The sequence below is a fragment of the Felis catus genome, chromosome B3, assembly GCF_018350175.1.
Source record: "Felis catus isolate Fca126 chromosome B3, F.catus_Fca126_mat1.0, whole genome shotgun sequence".
Lineage (NCBI taxonomy): Eukaryota > Metazoa > Chordata > Mammalia > Carnivora > Felidae > Felis > Felis catus.
The window spans coordinates 116,286,829-116,306,076 of NC_058373.1; the positions used below are offsets into that span (position 1 = coordinate 116,286,829).

General features: G+C 36.2%; 1 protein-coding gene across 10 annotated transcripts in view; it reads left to right on the forward strand.

The window, feature by feature from the left end:
* PCNX1 (pecanex 1) overlaps positions 1 to 19,248 on the forward strand; it is a 170,524-nt gene that overhangs the window by 91,123 nt on the left and 60,153 nt on the right. For 8 of the 10 annotated variants that reach the window (XM_045060136.1, XM_023255797.2, XM_023255794.2 and 5 more), the window contains 5 exons: positions 4,870 to 4,960; positions 6,697 to 6,754; positions 8,861 to 9,078; positions 15,681 to 15,834; positions 18,416 to 18,448. In XM_045060136.1, coding sequence (XP_044916071.1) covers positions 4,870 to 4,960; positions 6,697 to 6,754; positions 8,861 to 9,078; positions 15,681 to 15,834; positions 18,416 to 18,448 — 554 coding nt within the window. The remainder of the gene's footprint in view (positions 1 to 4,869; positions 4,961 to 6,696; positions 6,755 to 8,860; positions 9,079 to 15,680; positions 15,835 to 18,415; positions 18,449 to 19,248) is intronic. The other 2 variants (XM_045060137.1, XM_023255799.2) reach the window with 1 other exon arrangement.

The window sequence follows — 19,248 nt, forward strand, 5'->3', positions numbered from 1 at the left end:
ATTTTTGGTCCAGGAGAGGGGTTGGCAAACTATGGCCTGTGGGGGAAATCCATCCAGCTTGATGCTTGTTGATATAAATAAAGTAAAATAAATACATATTTATGTTACATGTTTTCTGTGGCTGCTTTCATGCTACAGTGGTAGTCTTTTTTTCAACGTTTTTTTTTGTTTGTTTGTTTTGTTTTTTTTATTTTTTATTTTTGGGACAGAGAGAGACAGAGCATGAACGGGGGAGGGGCAGAGAGAGAGGGAGACACAGAATCGGAAACAGGCTCCAGGCTCCGAGCCATCAGCCCAGAGCCTGACATGGGGCTCGAACTCACGGACCGCGAGATCGTGACCTGGCTGAAGTCAGACGCTTAACCAACTGTGCCACCCAGGCGCCCCAGTGGTAGTCTTTTAAAAAAAAAAAATTTTTTTTGTTTATTTGTTTTTGAGACAGAGAGAGACAGAGAGAGACAGAGCATGAACAGGGGAGGGGCAGAGAGAGAGGGAGACACAGAATCTGAAACAGGCTCCAGGCTCTGAGCTGTCAGCACAGAGCCCGACGCGGGGCTCGAACCCACGGACCGTGAGATCATGGCCTGAGCTGAAGTCGGATGCTTAACCAACTGAGCCACCCAGGCGCCCCTACAGTGGTAGTCTTGAATTGTTGTAACTATCTGACCCACAAAGCCTAAAATACTTATTTTCTGGCCTTGTATAGGAAAAGTTTGCCCACCCTATACTATACGCAGAAATAAAATGAGTCGTTTCTGTCTGGTGAAAACTCACGTTTTCTCGGAGACTCATAGGTACCACTCGTGATAATAAGGGTGGCACCATCCAAGAAACTGGCACTAGTCTTAAAAGTCTTTCTCTACCGCATTCATTGAGATAGCATTGTGAACACAGTACTCATCACATCAGAAATAAGCACTTTCTGTAGAGCACTTAACTTACCCATGTGGATGCATGTGGTCCTCCAAGAACCTTCTAAAAAAGCACTTTATAAAGCTGCTTCCCTTGTGTCTGGCTTTGCTCTCATAGCCCTTGCCTGCCCTAAGAGTCAATACTTGAGAAGAGAGACCTCAATTAACAGTGTACCAGGATTAGGCCTAGTGGGAAGAGGGTCCACAGAAGGAAATCAAGAAATTTCCAAGGCCTCTGTTGTTGGTACTGGGAGGATTAGAAGAATCCTACAGAAGATCTGTCCTAGTAACTACCTCTTGCCAAGGTACATGAGTAAAATGGGTAGCATCAAGAATGCAACAGGAGTTTTTTAGCCGAGTGAACAATCTTTATACACTTTGTGCTGTGTAGCTAGGACTTAGGAGTTAGAGAATACCATTAATTTCTCATGTCTTTTATCAGGGTCTTGCCCCTGTCTATTTTGAGTTTATCTGCTGCACCATTCATGGCTTCAGGGAAGTGTTTGAAGGGTCCTTTTCTTTAAATCAGTATCTCGTTTTATTCATCTTCCTGTTATTCATCACTTGTTTATTGATTTTTGGTTATTTGAAATTCTCCTACCTAAAAAAAATGGTTTTGTGTAATGAAGTGTAATTTTTATAGGCAATAGCAATCAATTCAATGTTCAAAACTGAGAAATACCAGGTACGTTAACTTTTTCCCCCCTTAATCTCTAGATGCTATCTCATGGCCAATATCATTAAGCCTAAAATTCCAGCCGCCAGTCTTAGTTTGTCAGAAAGTAATTGTTTTCTTTTAAAATCATGACAGAGCCATTCTGTTAGATATAACTAATTATTACCTGGGAGTTGAATATGTTGAGATGACTTAGTTTTTAATCATAATTCACGTGGGAAGGACACATTTCATTGTTGTTCTTCTCAATTTATATTCATCAGAAAAAGTCAATACTTACAGTATTTTTCTTGATACAGGATAATATAAAAATAGGATTATTAATAAGGGCACATTTTACTTTGGACCTAAAGGGTAACTACATCATGGTTTTGATTTTAAATGAGATATATATAAATTTGATATGTATGCTGAGGATCTTTGTACAGATTTAGGATATTCTTAATCTTTATTTAACCAATAGTAATATATACTTATTTCTGTTTTGGTTATTTTTGAAGATGCTTTTAGTAGACTATTATACCTTAAAATATTATGAAGTTTTTCACCAAGACCTTAAGCTAAACGGTTTCTAGTATAATTTTTCCTGAGTTGTTTATCCTCTGAATAAAATTTGTTTCTTTTCAAGGGCTAACTAGTTGCCAGGCCCAAAGGTACAAGAGGAGACCTAGAATCTGTTATTTTGGTGGAGTTACATTAGGAAAATACCAGGAAGCCTTAATACACTGTCAGCCTTTTCTGACCTGAACATGTTCTTTTCTTTTTTTTTTGACCTGAACGTGTTCTTAAAATTAGTATGTAGACAAAGCCTCTTAGGGGGGAAATAAATCAAAGTTGAAGTCATTGCACATGTGTTAAAATTATAGCCTCCTTTTTCATAGACATGTTTTATGCTTTGCTAAATTTCTAAAATTTATAACTTGTTAGTCATTGCTTTGTAAAGAAGCAGTCAGAGTTCTTGATTTATATAGTAATAAAACTACTCAATTTTTCTAGCCTTCTTTGTGTACAGAGCTTTCTGAAGGGCGTGCTTTCTTTTTACGTTTCTATTTATTTAATGTGCAGCTATTTACATTTTCTAACAGACATCTATACATAAAGGAGAGTATAGTTGTATAATGACTTAAGGTTCTTTGTTCCATTTGATAATTACAAAGAATAATATCTTTAGTTGATTTCAGTTGCATATAAATGTCATATTCAGTATTCCCAAAACAGAACTTGTATTATTAAAAATTCCATGGAATGCTTAAATATATTCAGAATATATTCCAATAATTTAAATTCTATTGAATATAATATTATTTGTAAAATACACATTATATGACATAAATACTTATGTTTATCCATTCCATTCTTACTGGATTTCACACAAAGCTTCCAAGCCCTCCTAGCTCTTTGTTACTCTGTGATTTACTCACTTGCATGGGTTTATAATTATTCTGCATTTATGCCATGTGTAATTTTGATCTGATGTTTCTTTTTTCTATTAATGTAAGCTATTTATAGTAGCACAGCCAATTTTTCATTTGCCATGATAAATGAGGAAAGAGCACAACATAAAAAATTACAATTTAAAAATAATTTTGAGATCTCGGTCAAGCCAATATTTTTGTTTAGGTTTTTTTCTTCGCTAACAATTTCTGCAGCCACTGTACCACTTCAAAAAGTATTTCAGCACTACACCTAAGAAGAAGCCAGATGGACAGCTTGTATTATTTCATTTTAGTTGATGAATCTGGTTTGTGTTAGAAGTGCTGAGTGAATGATTCATGACTAGAAGATGAGGGTGGCACGTGGAGGTGACAAAAAGCAAAGTTTTAGATAATCCACATGCTGAATAATCCTCCCTTGAAAAACAGCAAATGAAATAAACATTGCACAGAATGCTTTTTTTTCTCATTTGTCATAAGAATATATTTTTCTGAGAAAAAAAATGCTACTGCAGAAAACACCATAATAAAATACATATTCTGTCTGATCCATAGAAAGCACTCAAATAATCCTACTTAATAAAGAACTTCTCAGAATCTGATCCTTTTAAAGTATGAAGTGATTGTTGAGATGTTTTGCGAACCCTTAGTTATAGTATTAGTACATCCTGGGGTCTTTTATTGTTACTTTTCAGGCATTTCACTTATATAAAAATGGTCATACCATGTTTACATTGTAGTCATGGAAGAGAAATCTTTTAGCCCTGCCATCTAGTTGAAATTGCCCTGAAGATTCCTCCTATTTATAAACAATCAAGATGCAGCCCGGACTAAGTCCCAAATGGTTGCAGAGTTCTATACCTCATTTCATTGTCCTACTGGAAATTTATATTTCTGTAGGAAATTATTTCTGCTCCCTACCCACTACTGAGAGGGCTAACATAGGTTGTCAAGGTGAGGAATGCATTTCAGACAGTCTCCAGATTTTTAAAATTTCACTATCAGAAATCATTTTATCTTATGGAGTTCATTTTAAGAGTTCTTTAAACCTGCATTCCTTTGCAACCAATATCATTTCCAAACCTTTTATTGGCTTTGTGGAGATATTTGGCTACAGCTAATGGTGTTCTTAAATTTTTTCAGAGAGTTCTTGTAGACTCATGCAACCAGTAATGTTCATTAAATACTGTGATTTAATTATTACCAACATTATACTTCATTCATTGAACTTCTTAGATCCATTTGGATACTTCATTTTTCTTAAAAAACACAACATGATGGGTATTAAGGAGGGGACTCTTGTTGTGATGAGCACTGAGTGTTGTATGTAAGTGATGAATAACTAAATTCTGTACCTGAAACTAATATTACATTGTATGTTGAGTTAAAAAAACCCAAAACAAGAAACGAACCCAAAACTCTGTGAAGGTAATCTCAGAAATTTGCTGTCTTGCAGTTTGAGTGATCTTAAAACTTAAGCGTCTTTCCAAATGGCCACTCACCACTTGCAAAGTGGTCAGGTGACTTTTAAACAACGTTAAATTCATTCATGTGATTACTTCAATTGAGAATGCCCTGAGAGGAGAAAAGAGGAAACTGGATTGCAAAGCTGACTTAAATCCCTTACTGTTAAAACCTGATTATGTATGTTGACATTTTGCCCCACTGTTCAGCATTCCTTTTCAGTTCACATCATGCTGAATTACATGCAGATCATTGTTTTTAGAATATTTTGGAAAAAGGTGACAGTACATTTTCTTAAATTGTAACAAGTTTGAAATTTAGTGTTTTATGATGGAAAATTTTTGAGTATTCTAATGGCTTTTTAAAAAAATCATTTATTTGCTAGGTAAGTTCTCTTCTACGCTTTATGAGACTGGTGGCTGTGATATGTCACTTGTGAATTTTGAACCGGCAGCAAGAAGAGCATCTAATATCTGGTATGTGTGAAGTCCTATTAGGAGAGCGTATGTACTTGCATATATTTGCCATGTTTAAAGCTTTGAAGCCTTGCGATGGAAAAGTACTTTCGAAAATATTTGTTCATATTGGCTTGAATAATTTTGTCATTGTGTATTTGTCTCCAAAGATGTAAGGTAGAATTTATTGCTCTGGAAAAAAGAAAGCATTATTCTTAAAATGAAAGCTGTTCTGTATTTTAAATAATTAAGAATTCCCTGTGGATCTTACAGTGGGATAGTGGTTTCCCACAATTTCAAGTTTAACTCTTGATTTCATGCTACACACACACACACACACACACACACTGCATGATGTATAAAAAAGCTTCTTAAAGCTTATTAGGAAAATAATTATACTACTAACTTCAAACTCATCAGGTCTCTTTGTAATTGAAAAATTTTATTTCTTCGTAAGGGTTTTTTGATCGTGTCTTTTTACATGATCATCTTTCCTTGTGTTTTGAAATTTATTTATCACCAATAAGAAAGAGGAATTTCTTAAAACATGGGTCATATGTTATATTTAGTTTCTTTTCTCTACTTCCCTTAGGAAGAAATTACACTGTAAGATAAGGGAGAAATTAGGAGAAAAGCAAATAAGAACTAGAAATCTTGATGGCATAATCAGTTCTAATGTAGAATGTATTAGATTTTTTTCTTAAATTCTAATATTATTCATCTATTCAGGTTGCTGCCTTGAGGTTCATTAGTGACTGATTAGCTCATTTTTTTCACAGGGGTCATTTTATTTGATTCCTATTTTAGGACTTATTTAATAATGGGACACACCTGTTTAAATATTACACATGTATGTATGGGCAGTTCACTTAGTTTTTTAAAGTTTTTAGGGGCCATTAATTTTTTTTTTTTATTAATGCTTATTTATATTTGAGAGAGAATGTGCGAGTGGGGGAGGGGCAGAGAGAGTTGGAGACAGAATCTGAACCAGGCTCCAGGTTCTGAGCTGTCAGCACAGAGCCCAATGCGGGACTCAAACCCACGAACTGTGAGATTATGACCTGAACCAAAGTCGGCTGCTTAACCAACTGAGCCACCCAGGTGCCCCATAGGGGTCTTTTAAAGCAATAGGATCTTGTAGTCACTTAGCTTAATCCACTGAAAAGATAGAACATGTAGAAAACTATACTCACCCAGCTCCTTTAGTCCAGTTTTGGAACTGATCCTGTTGAGAATGACCAGCTTGGAGTGTTAGGTGATTTTGTAATAGTAGAAACAATAGAAAGATGGAGCAATGGAAACAATTATGTTTAATATAATTTAAGAATGATTCCTTACAGCATAAATGTGGTAAGGTCTCAAGTTTCAAAAACGAAACTTGACTGTGGAAACAGATTTGTCACATTCTAGGCTGTTCTATTATAGCTTAAATATGTTAATTGCTTTCTTAAACACTCTCCATAAGAACTTTGTGACAGAGGCATTATTCTCCTGTGTTAGTGATGCGGAAACTGAGGGGTTTAAAAGGCTGGATAACTTGTCCAAGATCTCATTTAGCTGATGAAGAGATTTGAATATAGATACTCTGGCCCAGAGGCTGTGCTCTTAATTACATCTGTAGGAAAATGCTATTTCGCATTTTGAAGTACAAGGAACAGTGAAGAGTATAAATGTCATCTCATTGTTAAAAGATGTATTTTTCCTTCTATTCCTTGACAAGCTGCTTATTTCCTGAAGTTTTTTTCATTTTATTTTAGTGACACGGATTCTCATGTATCCAGTTCTACCTCAGTTCGATTTTATCCACATGATGTGGTAGGTTTTCCTTTACTTTTAGAAAACGATGTGTATTCAGATTTAGTTACACAAATCAGAAAAATTGAAGTTATAAAATGTCAATTTTGTTGTAAACTATGGCAAAATCACCTTTGCTGTCTCCTCGTGGATCTTTTCCTGTAAGTCCCTTGTTAGTAAACAAACCTAAAACACCGTGAAATGTAATTAGCTATGTATGAATCAGTAATTACACTTTTGAGGTTACATAAAGGTTCATTTACTGACCAATGTTATAATCTGTGCCATTTTAAAACTTCATTTTGAAAATTATGATTTTGAATATCATCTGACGTAACTGTTAGTTATTCACATGCCAGTATGTGTGTAGCAAGCTTAGTGATGGTATCACTGTGTAAAAAAATATGCCGTGTGAGATACAGTGGGGATATTTTAAAAAGATAACACTGCTTTTGTCTTCAAGATGTTTATATTGAACTTAGAAAAGACAAAACAGATAAAATTCTTATGTGGAACGCATAAGAGACACACATAAATAAATGTGCCAAAGGGATTAATTATTAGTGGCTTCCTGGAGATGATTAGTTGTGAGCTGGGTTTTAAGACCATAGATGTGAGGTTGGCATAGAGCAGTGGTTTTGAACATTTGGCAATGTCTGGAAACACTTCCGTTTGTCACAGCTAGGAGAAATGCTACTGGCATCTGCTGGATAGAAGCCAGGGATACTATAAAACATCCCACAGTGGACAGCACAGCCCCTAAAACAAAGAATTATCTGGCTGAAAATAGCTGTAGTACCAAGGTTGAGAAACCCTGGCATAGAGGATAAGAAAAAAAGTGTTTGGGGAGGTATTTGCCAGTGTTTAGAGATAAAAATGGCTACATTATTTATAGGAAGAAAATTTTCTTTACTGTTTCCCACATATGTGTTTGGAAAGTAAAGGTTGTCTCTGCTTTTTTGCTGGAGTGTATTCCAGGGAACTTCATAGGAAAGTAAAGAATAGGGATATGATTATTTTTTTTGTCTGTTTTTCACTGTTAAATAGTATGGGATCTTTGGGATAGTGAAATGCTGACTAGGGCTGTGCTACATTTGGGAAATTTTAGACTCTTTCATTTTTATTTTTATTTATGTTATTATTTTTAACATTTTTTAATGTTTATTTTTGAGAGAGAGAGAGAGAGTGAGCAGGGGAGGAGCAGACAGAGACGAAGTCACAGAATCCGAAGCAGGCTCCAGGGGCTCGAACATGGAGCTCGAACTCATGAGCCATGAGATCATTACCTGAGCCCAAGTCAGATGCTAAACCGACTGAGCCACCTAGGCACCCCTCAATTTAATTAAAAAAATTTTTTTTAATGCTTATTTATTTTGGGGAGAGACAGAGAATGAGCACGCAAGAACAAGGGGCGGAGAGAGAACGAGAGAGAGAATCCCAAGCAGATTCTTCACTGTGAGCGCAGAGCACGTTGTGGGAGGCCCAGTCCCATGAACGGTGAGACCATGACCTGAGCTGAAATCAAGAGTCAGACACTGAACCAATTGAGCCACCCAGGGACCCCCTAGACTCTTTCAGAGGAAGGGAAAACTGGTGAACTGTTGAATGGACGAGTTAAAGCTAAGAGATGTAATGTGGTAATTTCCTGTATAGCGTCAGGTGAGCAGCCTGCCAAAACAAAACAAAAGTGAAGGAGATGTAGGAGGGATTTGAAAACTACAGTGATAGAGACTGTAGGAAGAAATGAGAATTGAAAGCATTGAATCCAGTTCAGAGGAGCTTAGATTTAGTACAGCTTAATGAGACAAGGCCACAAACGTGACAGGGAGAAGGGAAGCCACTAATGATACACTGTAAGTGATTTTTATAGATTCGCTGGCTATACAGTCATAACATGTAAAGATTCTGAATATTTTTCCCAGTACAACTTTTCTAAAAACCTATTGATTAGTTTGCTTTAAGTATATGTCCTATTATCACCTTCTGTAGTTTTTAATGATCATAAAATATCCATAAGGAGTGTAGAGAATTGAGGGGGCTTAGATAATCCGCAAGCTGATTAAGTAGCCCTTGAATCATGACTTGAGTAAAGATGTTTTAAGCCTTTCAGTGCTGACTTTCTTTTAGCTCTCTCTTCCACAGATTCGGTTGAACAGACTATTGACGATCGATACAGATTTGTTGGAGCAGCAAGACATTGACCTCAGCCCTGACTTGGCAGCGACTTATGGTCCAACCGAAGAAGCTGCTCAAAAGGTTAAACACTATTACCGCTTTTGGATCTTACCCCAGCTGTGGATCGGCATTAACTTTGACAGACTCACACTTTTGGCCCTGTTTGATAGGTGAGAATGTGGTGTGATATTAAAGATATATGTAGATTTTATTTTTAAATTGAAATGTCCCCAATTACCCATTGAAGTTTTTACTTGGTTACCAAGTTGGAAAATGTTTTCTGTTTTGGTCCTTTTTGAGATAAAATTTAACTTAATAGGGCTCGCAAACATTGACTCTCTTGAATTCATTAAAATTTTTTTTGTGGCAATTTTAATATGTTTATATCAAGAAATCTTTTTTATTGTCAATAAGAATCATGGAACTCTACTTAAAAGCCAGAGAATTTGAGGTGTTAGTGATCACAAGGTTATAGGTAATATGACTCTAAATATAAAAGGTATTAGAGCACTCTTTGTATTTCCCTATTTCGTAGCACTAGTCTTAATAATGAACAATATTAGTCTATTAAAACTTGGTGCTTCCTGTTGATGGAAGTAAAAAAGATTGGGTTTACTCTCCTATCTGAAACAATGAAAGAGAAGAAAAATGCACAAAACCTTGGTTTTCAAGGCATCGGAGGTACAACAAAAAGGACAGTGATTCCCAAGAGATGAAACACGTTATGTGAGCCCTATAATTGCCCCAGCTTACTGCCTTAAGGGAGTTTCCAGGCTTCGTCACCGGCTGCAACACGGGGAGGAGGTACTGAAATAGAGCCCAGCAGACTTCCTGAGTTGAGGAAATGGAGCCACGAGTCCAGGGAGACCAAGGCCTCCAGCTCAGAATGTCAAAAAGAGGACTGTTGTTCACAGGGAGAACCTCAGAGTTCCACAGCAGGTCTCCACAGCTGTCAGCAGAGCACTGACACCTGAGTGTATGTGAGGAAACTACCTGAGGCCAGGGGAGAAGCATGTGAAAGAAATAGAGGAACAGTGTCTGACACACAGGGACAGGAATAGTGTCTGTTCCCACCTGTCTGAATGAAAAAACTCATAATTCAAGTTTTATGGTGCATTGTGTAGAGTACTCAGGAAAGTCTTGCCTGAAAAGTGGGCAGTAGTTAGCCCTAGCATGAGCACTGCTCCAGACCCACCAAACAAGTCATAAAAGCAAGACCTAAAATGATCAAACTGTTTCCAAGTAGCATAACAAAGTTCAAGAAGACTTAACAGAAATCTAAAAATTGTTAACCACCTAAAACTTTTCACAGCGGCATCCAACCAAAGATAACAAAGCATGCAAAGAAGCAGTAAAACATGATTTATAATGAGGGCAATAATGAATCCATTGAAACCAACCTATAATTATCACAGATGTTAGAATTAGCTGTCAAAGACATTAAAAAAAGTATAATTGGGGATGCCTGGGTGGCTCAGTTGGTTAAGCATTTGACTCTTGATGTAAGCGCAGGTCATGATCTCACAGTGCCTGAGATCAAGCCGCATGGGGCTCTGTTGTGATAACACAGAACCTGTTTGGGATTCCCTTTCTCTCTCCCTGTCTCTTTTCTGGTCTCACACAAGCACTTCCTCTCCCTCTCTCCCTCCCTCTCTCTCCCTCCCTCCCTCTCTCTCCCTCCCTCTCTCTCCCTCCCTCTCTCCCCCTCCCTCTCTCCCCCTCCCTCTCTCCCCCTCCCTCTCTCCCCCTCCCTCTCTCCCCCTCCCTCTCTCCCCCTCCCTCTCTCCCCCTCCCTCTCTCCCCCTCCCTCTCTCCCCCCCTCCCTCTCTCCCCCTCCCTCTCTCCCCCTCCCTCTCTCCCCCTCCCTCTCTCCCCCTCCCTCTCTCCCCCTCCCTCTCTCCCCCTCCCTTTCTCCCTCTCCCTTTCTCCCTCTCTCTCTCCCTCTCTATGTCTCGCTCTCTCCCTTTCTCTCTGTCTCTGTCTCTCTGTCTCTCAAACTTGAAAAAAAATTAAAACAAGGGGCACCTGGGTAGTGGGTTGAATGTCTGATCTCACAGTTTGTGGGGTTGAACCCCACATCAGACTTTGCTCTGACGGTGTGGAGTCTGCTTCAGATTCTCTGTCTCCCTCTTTCTTTGCCCCTCCCCCCTTGCACTCTTTCAAAAATAAATAAATATTAAAAATAAATAAGTAAAAAATATTAATTGTACTCTGTGTTAAAAAAGTTGAGACATGAGAGATATTTTTAAAGATCCAAAACAAACTTATTGAAATAGTTCTTTTATAGAGATGAAACTGCAATGTCTGAGAGATGAAAAATAAAACAGATGGGATTAATGGTAGATTAGATATCACAGAAGAAAATATTAGTGAACTTGAAAGCATAGCAATAGAAACTATCCAAAATGAAACAGAGAAAAGAGTCCTCTCCCACTCCTGTCCCCCAGTGAAAAGAGCATATGAATAAAATGAAAGTAAGCTGTGAGACAACTTCAAGAGACGGGAAGAGAGAAAAAATTTGGAAGAAGAGTTGGAAAACTTTCCAAATTTGATGAAAATGCTAAACATACACATTCAAAAATGTTCATGAACCCCAAGCACACGAAACATGAGGAAAACTACACCAGAGCACGTAATTGCTCAAAACTTGTGGTAAAAATCTTTAAAAACTGCAAGAGGACGAAAAGACTGTTGTACAGAGGAATAAGGATAAGGAAGACATTAGATTTATTGTTGGAAATAATGCAAGTAAGAAGAAAGTGGATCAACATTTTTTAAGTACTGAAAGGAAAAAAACCCACAAAACTGTCAACCTAGAATTCTTTACCCAGAAAAAGTATCTTTTAAAAGTGAAGATGAAATAAAGACATTTTCAGACTGCAAAAAACAGAGAATTTTTGCAGGCAGACCCACACTGCAGAATGTTGAGGGATATATTTCAGGCAGAAGGAAAATAATACCAAATGGAAATACATACCTATCCAAAGGAACAAGGATCACTGGTAACGGTAAGTTAACTACATGGCTAAATATACGATATTTTTTTTCTTGCTAATTCAGTCCCTTTAATAATTGGATATTTTAAAAAAACAATAACAATGTATTGTGTGATTTATGACAAGTAAAAGTAAAGTGCATGACAGTCCCATAAGGCTGGGAAGGGACCTATAAAAGCATACTGCTGTTAAGTTTCTTACGTGAGTATATGAGCTGGTATAACATCACTTGTAGCACACTGCCATAAAATGTGTATTATAATCCTAATAAACCAACCACTAAAATGTAAGAGTTCCAGCTAGGAAGTTAAAAAGGGAGATAAAATGGATTCGTAAAAATTACTCTTTTAACCTAAAAGAAGGCAGAAAAAGAAGGAAAAGAGATCAAGAAAATATCGACAGATAGAAAATAAATGACAAGATAGAAAAAGTCAAAAATTGAATTGGGGGAAGAAAGCAAGACCCAACTTTGTTGTCTATAAGAAATTTCTGCCTTTAAATATAAAGGCAGAAATAGGTTAAAAGTAAAAGAATTGAGAAAGATATATCATGCTGATACTAATCAAAGTAAAGCTGGAATAGCACTATTATTGTCAGACACAGTAGATTTTAGAACAAAGAATATTACTAAGGATAAAGAAAGTCATTTTTATAAAGATAAGGGGTCAGCTCATTCATAGGATTCAATCATCCTGTATGTTTTTACACTTAAAGCGGAGCTTCAAAATAAAAGCTAATAGAAATAGAAACAGGGGCACCTGGATGGCTCAGTCGGTTAAGCATCTGACTCTTGGTTTCAGCTCAGGTCATGATCTCATGGTTTATGAGTTCGAGCCCCATGTCAGGCCCTGCCCTGACAGCGTGGAGCCTGACTGTGATTCTCTCTGCTCCTCTCTGGCACGCGCGCGCGCGTTCTCTCTTTCTCAAAATAGATAAATTAAAAAAAAAAAAAAAGACAAATAGGAGAAATAGACAAATTCACATTATAGTGTAATTCAGTACCCCTCTCTGAATTATTGATTAGAATAAATATGTAGAAGATCAGCAAGGACATCGCAGACTTGAACAATACCAGCAGCCAACCTAAGTTGAGTGACATTTATGGTACTCCACTCAGAACAATGAAATACACATTCTTTTTTTTTTTTTTTTAAAGTTTATACATTTTTGAGAGAGAACAGAGCACAGGTGGGGAAGGGGCACAGAGAGAGGGAGACACAGGATCCGAAGCAGGCTCCAGGCTCTGAGCTGTCAGCACAGAGCCTGACGCGGGGTTCGAACTCCCGAGCAGTGAGATCATGACCTGAGCCGAAGTCGGATTGAGCCACCCAGGCGCCCCAAAATGTATATTCTTTTAAGTGCAGCTGGAACATTTACCAAGATAAACCATATTCTGGTCCATAAAATAAGGGTCAAATTTAAAAGGATTCACGTCATACTTAGTGTGTTCTTTGACTGTAGTGGAATTAACGATAAGTTAAAAACAAAACGAACCTTGGAAAGTCCCTAAATATTTGGAAGCTAAATAATACTTCAGAATAACTCATGGATCAAAGAAGAAATTAGGAGGGAAATTAGAAAGTATTTTGAACTGAATAAAAATGAACACAACATGTCACAGTATTGGGGCTGACAGTAACACATTACTCAGAAGAATTTATAGCCCTAAGTAAGAAGAAAGGCCAATTCAGTGACTTCACCTTCCATCTTAAGAAACTAGAGAAAGAAGAATACACTAAGCCCAAGTAAGCAGAAGAAAGAGAGTAGTAAAGAACAAAGCAGAAATCCACTAGAAAACAAAAGCAATAGAGAAAAATGGAGGAAACCAAATACTCAATTAAATTGATAAACCTTTAGCAAGGCTGATTAGGGAAAAAAAGAGAAAAGTGCAAATTGCCAGCAACAGGAATAAGATAAGATACCACTACAGATTCTACAGGTGTTAAATGGATAATAGAATATTATGATCAGCTGTATGTGAATAAACTTGACAATGTACAAATTTCTTGACAGGTATAAATCATCATAGTTCATTCTGAATGGTACATTACCTTAATGGTACTATATCTATTAAATAGAAATTGTAGATAAACACCTGCCCACAAAAAAAAAAAAAAAAAAAAAACAAAACTCCAGGCCTAAATGGCATCAAAATAATATCCCAAATCAGTTAAGTGGAGAAATGGTAGGCTTTTCAACAAATGGTGCTGTAACCATTGGATTTTCATATGAAAAAAACCCTTTTATACTTACATTGTACCATATTATAAAATTATAAAAATTAACTCAAAATGGATCCTGGGTCTAAATGTATACTCCAAAGCAATGACATTCCTAGAAAAAAACAAAACATAGTAGAAGAAAAATTTTTGTGACCTTGAATTAGGCAAAATTTTGTACATGTGACACCAAAAACAGTAAAAGAGTAAGTTGGTAAATTGGATTCATCAAAATTTAAAACTAGCAGAGACTGAAGGGGAGCACACGTTGAGTGACGAGAACTATAAACAGTATGTAATGTAGTGGAAGGGCCAAGGATCATTGGATTTGACAAATCTAGAATTCCACAACTGCCATATAAGAACAAATGAAAATACTAGTGTTTATTGATTTGAAAATACTATTGAACTTGTTTTAATCTGAGAGAACTATGAAACAAACCTAGTACAGAGATACTTGTTAATTTTTTTAGGTCAGTTGATTATAAATATGGCATTGACTTAATAAAAACAATAAAATTTTTTTTTATTATAAAGATATTTCTTTACCCATTCTAGAAAATGAAATATGCAGGAAGATTCTAAGACAACAAGGGCAAACCATAATCCTTCCACCCAGAGAAGACCATTGTTAGTAGTGTCATTTTGATATATCGTCTTTTTTAACCCATATGTGTATTCTTTTAAATAACAGCGTACATCTTCCTATACATATAGTTTTGTGTCCTGCTTTCTTTGCATAGTAAATGTACTGAGCGTGTTCCCATGTCAGTAAATGATTCTTAAAAATAAGACTTTTAGTAAATATTTAACATTTTGTGAATATAATTTCCCCAAGAAGTAATTGAGATAGATTCTTCTTTTTTGCTGTGACATATAAAAATCCTCTCCATTGCTATATATAGTATCTGGGTCATCATACTGTTTCTTTGCAGCATCAGTTTAATAAAATCTGGAACTGTCTCAGCAGGTTTGATAGAGGCAGCATTGGTGGTTTTTATTACTGTCTTCATTCTCAATATATGTAATAGCTTGTATAGAAGTAATTCTAGTAAATTAGTTTTGAGATTATTTCAGGTGATTTCGAGATGTGGAAAATGAAATCACTTGGTGTCAAAATGTGGTTACAAACTTTGTCCTATAAAACAACTTTTCAATTTAACTTTCTAGAGACTGTTTTGAGATTTTGTTTTTCAAACTTGTTTGTGTGTCTCCTTTTATTTGCTATTCAGGTTGGTTAGTTATTTGGCAACAAATGTAGCAGAAAATGTGACAGATGTTACCAGTAAACTTTTAAAATAGAAATTAAAATTATGCATTATGATTAGAACTTCACAATTTACTGTAGCATGCTTTATTTGCACATAAGATTTTGTGTTAATTTTCCACACAAACTGGTTTCTTTTTCAGTATGATCCAAAACTTTATTCAAAACCAGCACCAAAAAAACATGTTCGCAAGGACAGTATCAACTCGTTATTGAGGTCTTCCCTTTTTTCGCTCTAGTTACTTTCTTACATTGATGATGTACTTACTTGTATATTTTTCTGTCCACAGAAATCGTGAGATTCTGGAAAATGTGTTAGCTGTCATCCTGGCTATTCTTGTGGCTTTTTTGGGATCTGTTCTTCTCATACAAGGCTTCTTCAGAGATATCTGGGTCTTCCAGTTCTGCCTAGTGATAGCCAGCTGTCAGTACTCGCTACTTAAGGTACCAGCATCTCTCTCGTTTTCCGACTAGGGAGTGATGTTTGTGATAAAAGGTGGAGGTTTTGTATCATTCATGCATTATAGTAAGATATTAATTTTTAAATTTATTTTCCCTAGATGTTTACATCAGATAGGGAACCAAAGGACATACGAACTTTAAAAAATAATGATATGTAAATGAAGCATCCTTGAACTATTTTTTTGGCAAGGGTATTAAAATATTTGGGCATTTGTTAAAAATAAGAATTAGCATTCTTGAAATTCATTTTTAAAATGCCAACACCACCTCTCCCAATATTTTAAGTCTTCTGTAGGTGAAATTTATTAAAATCCATCATCGGTTAGATAGAGAAATGTCAAGACTAGCATATATATTCTTTGGGACACTGAAAGCAGAAGATCGGTATCCCTTTGCTATTTAAACAGTGGGTCTAAAGTGTCAAATGTTATTAATTTTAAGTTTTCTAAAAATGGAAGCCTCAAATACCTAATGCTTCACCTTCCATGCAAAATCAGTGTGGATTGTCAATGCGGACTGTTTGCTTTTTTTCTGAGCTAGGAAAAACCCTTGCTTGTATTGGTTATTTGCCCAATAGATGCTAACAGGCAGAACTTCTCCCCCGTCCTGAAAACTATTTGTTTAGCTCTGTCTATACCATCAGCTGTACTTTTCTGTTTATAGACAGACATCTAGAATAAGCTGCCTGTGTCAACTGCTCCATTTCTTCAAGACCCATCCATACTTTTTTCCTCATTGCACTCCTGAAATTATTATAGTGTGTATGAGTTAATAATCTCTAATTGCCAAGTTTATGTCCTTTCTCATTCTTCATTCTTTGTGAGTGCTGTATCATTTAGTACCTTGTGAATAATATCTTCCATTTTTATATTATCCTCATTGTTGATCTGTGATTTTATGCTACTCTGATGATCATCATACTTTTCAGATAACTTTACCTTTGTTGATGCTTCTTTGGTCTTTGGACTACTTCTTAGTTTATGAGAATTTTTTAGGGTTTTATTTGGCCCTCTTTTCAGCCTGCAACTCCTTGCCGGTGAAGCCACACTTTTTTATTACCTTGTTACCCCTTTGAATGGATTATGTCTAGATTTATGTGTCACAGTCTTCATCCTTCTCACAAGCGTTAGTTCGGCATACTAAGAGGCATTTGGGCACATTAAGAAAAAAAAATTTTTTTTCAGTGTTTATTTTTTTGAGAGAGAGGGAGAGACAGGGAATGAGTGGTGGAGGGGCAGAGAGAGAGGGATACACAGAATCCAAAGCAGGCTCCAGGCTCTGAGCTGTCAGCACAGACCCTGATGCGGGGCTCGAACTCATGGACCATAAGATCGTGACCTGAGCCGAAGTTGGCCCCTTAACTGACTGAGCCACCCAGGCACCCCAAGAGCACATTTTAAAAATAGCACCTCATCATCTTCTGATAAATGTTTTTCTTTCCCAGCTCCTATGCTTTTGACAATAGTGTACTGACTCCAAATCCCAAAGCCTCTATCCCTTACTCCTCAGTCTGTAATAACAAGTAACCAAGTCCCTTTGATTAAATTTGGTGCTTCTCTGTCAAAATTTCTGGCCTTTATTCTTCTCATTCTAACCATTATAATCCATCCCTTTATTGCCTTAAACTATTTAAATTCTTGCTTCAGTGTCTCTTGTCCCACGTTAACTTTGTTCACTGTTCTCAGGTTAATCTGGTTAGATATGGAAAGGTAAAAGATGACTGAGATTTTAAAAGTGTTTTAGATTTTAAGTCTGTTGACTAGAAGCATAGTAATATCATAAACAGAAGGGCTGGAACAGAGACTTTTAGAGGCCAGATGTTGGAATTGAAAGAGTTTAGAGCTTACCTGGTGTCCTGTCCAACCAAGGGCCACATGGCAAACTCAGTGAGCTTGGTCCATTGTAGAGTTGTAGGGTGGTAAGAGATCATCCTAGTGAAATTGTTTGGCATGCTATTGGAAATGAACTGGAACTTGGGAGAAAAGCCATGATTTGGGAAGTAGCTGCAAAATACCTTTTGAACATTTTTATGGAAAGTTAATAAAATCTCTTATAGGGAGACAGCTTAACTTGATGATTTTGAAAATGAAAATGATTTTGAAAATGCAGATAATATACTTAATACAAATACTATGGAATTATTTAGTAAACTTGGAACTTGTGGACAGAACTAGAATTCTTATAAGAATTCTTATTTCCTGAATGGAGTGGTGTCATATAAGAAAGCATTGTACCTTAACTATACTTAAGTGTGGTAATGAGCCAAGGAGTAAGATGGACCTGTCTACCATATGCCATCTCAGTAATGTTAAGCTCGATGCAAATTATTAATGAACCACAATAAGCTTAAGAGTCTGGAAAGATTTGAGATCTCTTCTGACACCACAGTGACACCAGTATCTGGAGCTGATATTTCGTCTGCTGTTGATATTTCAACAGAATTAATATAGGTCATTTCTTACCTGTAGAATATTTTACTTGAAATTATTTCAGGCATTTTGAAAGTTGCTTATAAAGTTATCAGGACCTCAGTACTATAATCTGTCTTTTGTTTCATTTTTAGAGTGTTCAACCAGATTCTTCTTCTCCCAGACATGTAAGTCGTTCTAATATGCCTGTCATTTGTAATTTCCTAACATTTATCAAAGCACCCCCTTTTTTTGTTATATGTCAGATTGAATTAAGATTTATGTTGTTATTTTCTCATCTAAGTTTTGACATTCTACTAGAAATACAGGTGATGTATTAGCATGAAGCAAAAGGCATTGTAATTGTGGACTCTGAATCTAGTTTGAAAATGAGCATAATAATTCATTTTCTGACAGCCTGTTTCAGGAGGAGATAATCAGGTAGACTTGGTTCATAAAACTCTTAGTTATTTCATAACTTGCATTTAGTAAATTTTGAAGAATAAATCATAAGTATTAAAAAATAGAATTTTGAAGAAGGGGAAACTGTACATCATTTTGCTTAGGTAGCCATTAGGAGGAAGAAGAAAGAAGTAATACGTTGATCTGGTGTTTAGACCTGTGGACTCTGAGGAGATTAAAAACCTTATTATTCACTTTGTGACTTTAGAAAAATAGTATTAGCTGATACAGTATTTTTTGTGAAGTATGATCCAATTTTAGAACTCACCATAGAGTATTTATTTAATACTTAGAAAGTCCAAAGGGCATTCTCTTTAAAGTAGTTCAAAAACAGACTCCAAGAACGGTTTATGATGATGCTTCTTTCTTGAATATTATTTCTACCCATACACTGGAATACTTAATAGAGTGTAGGTGAACAAAACAAGGAGGCAAATGATTTTCTTTCAACTGATTGTTTAATATTTTGTAAGAATGTTTTTGAAGTGTATTGATATATGGCAACATTGTTTTTAATTTCAAATTT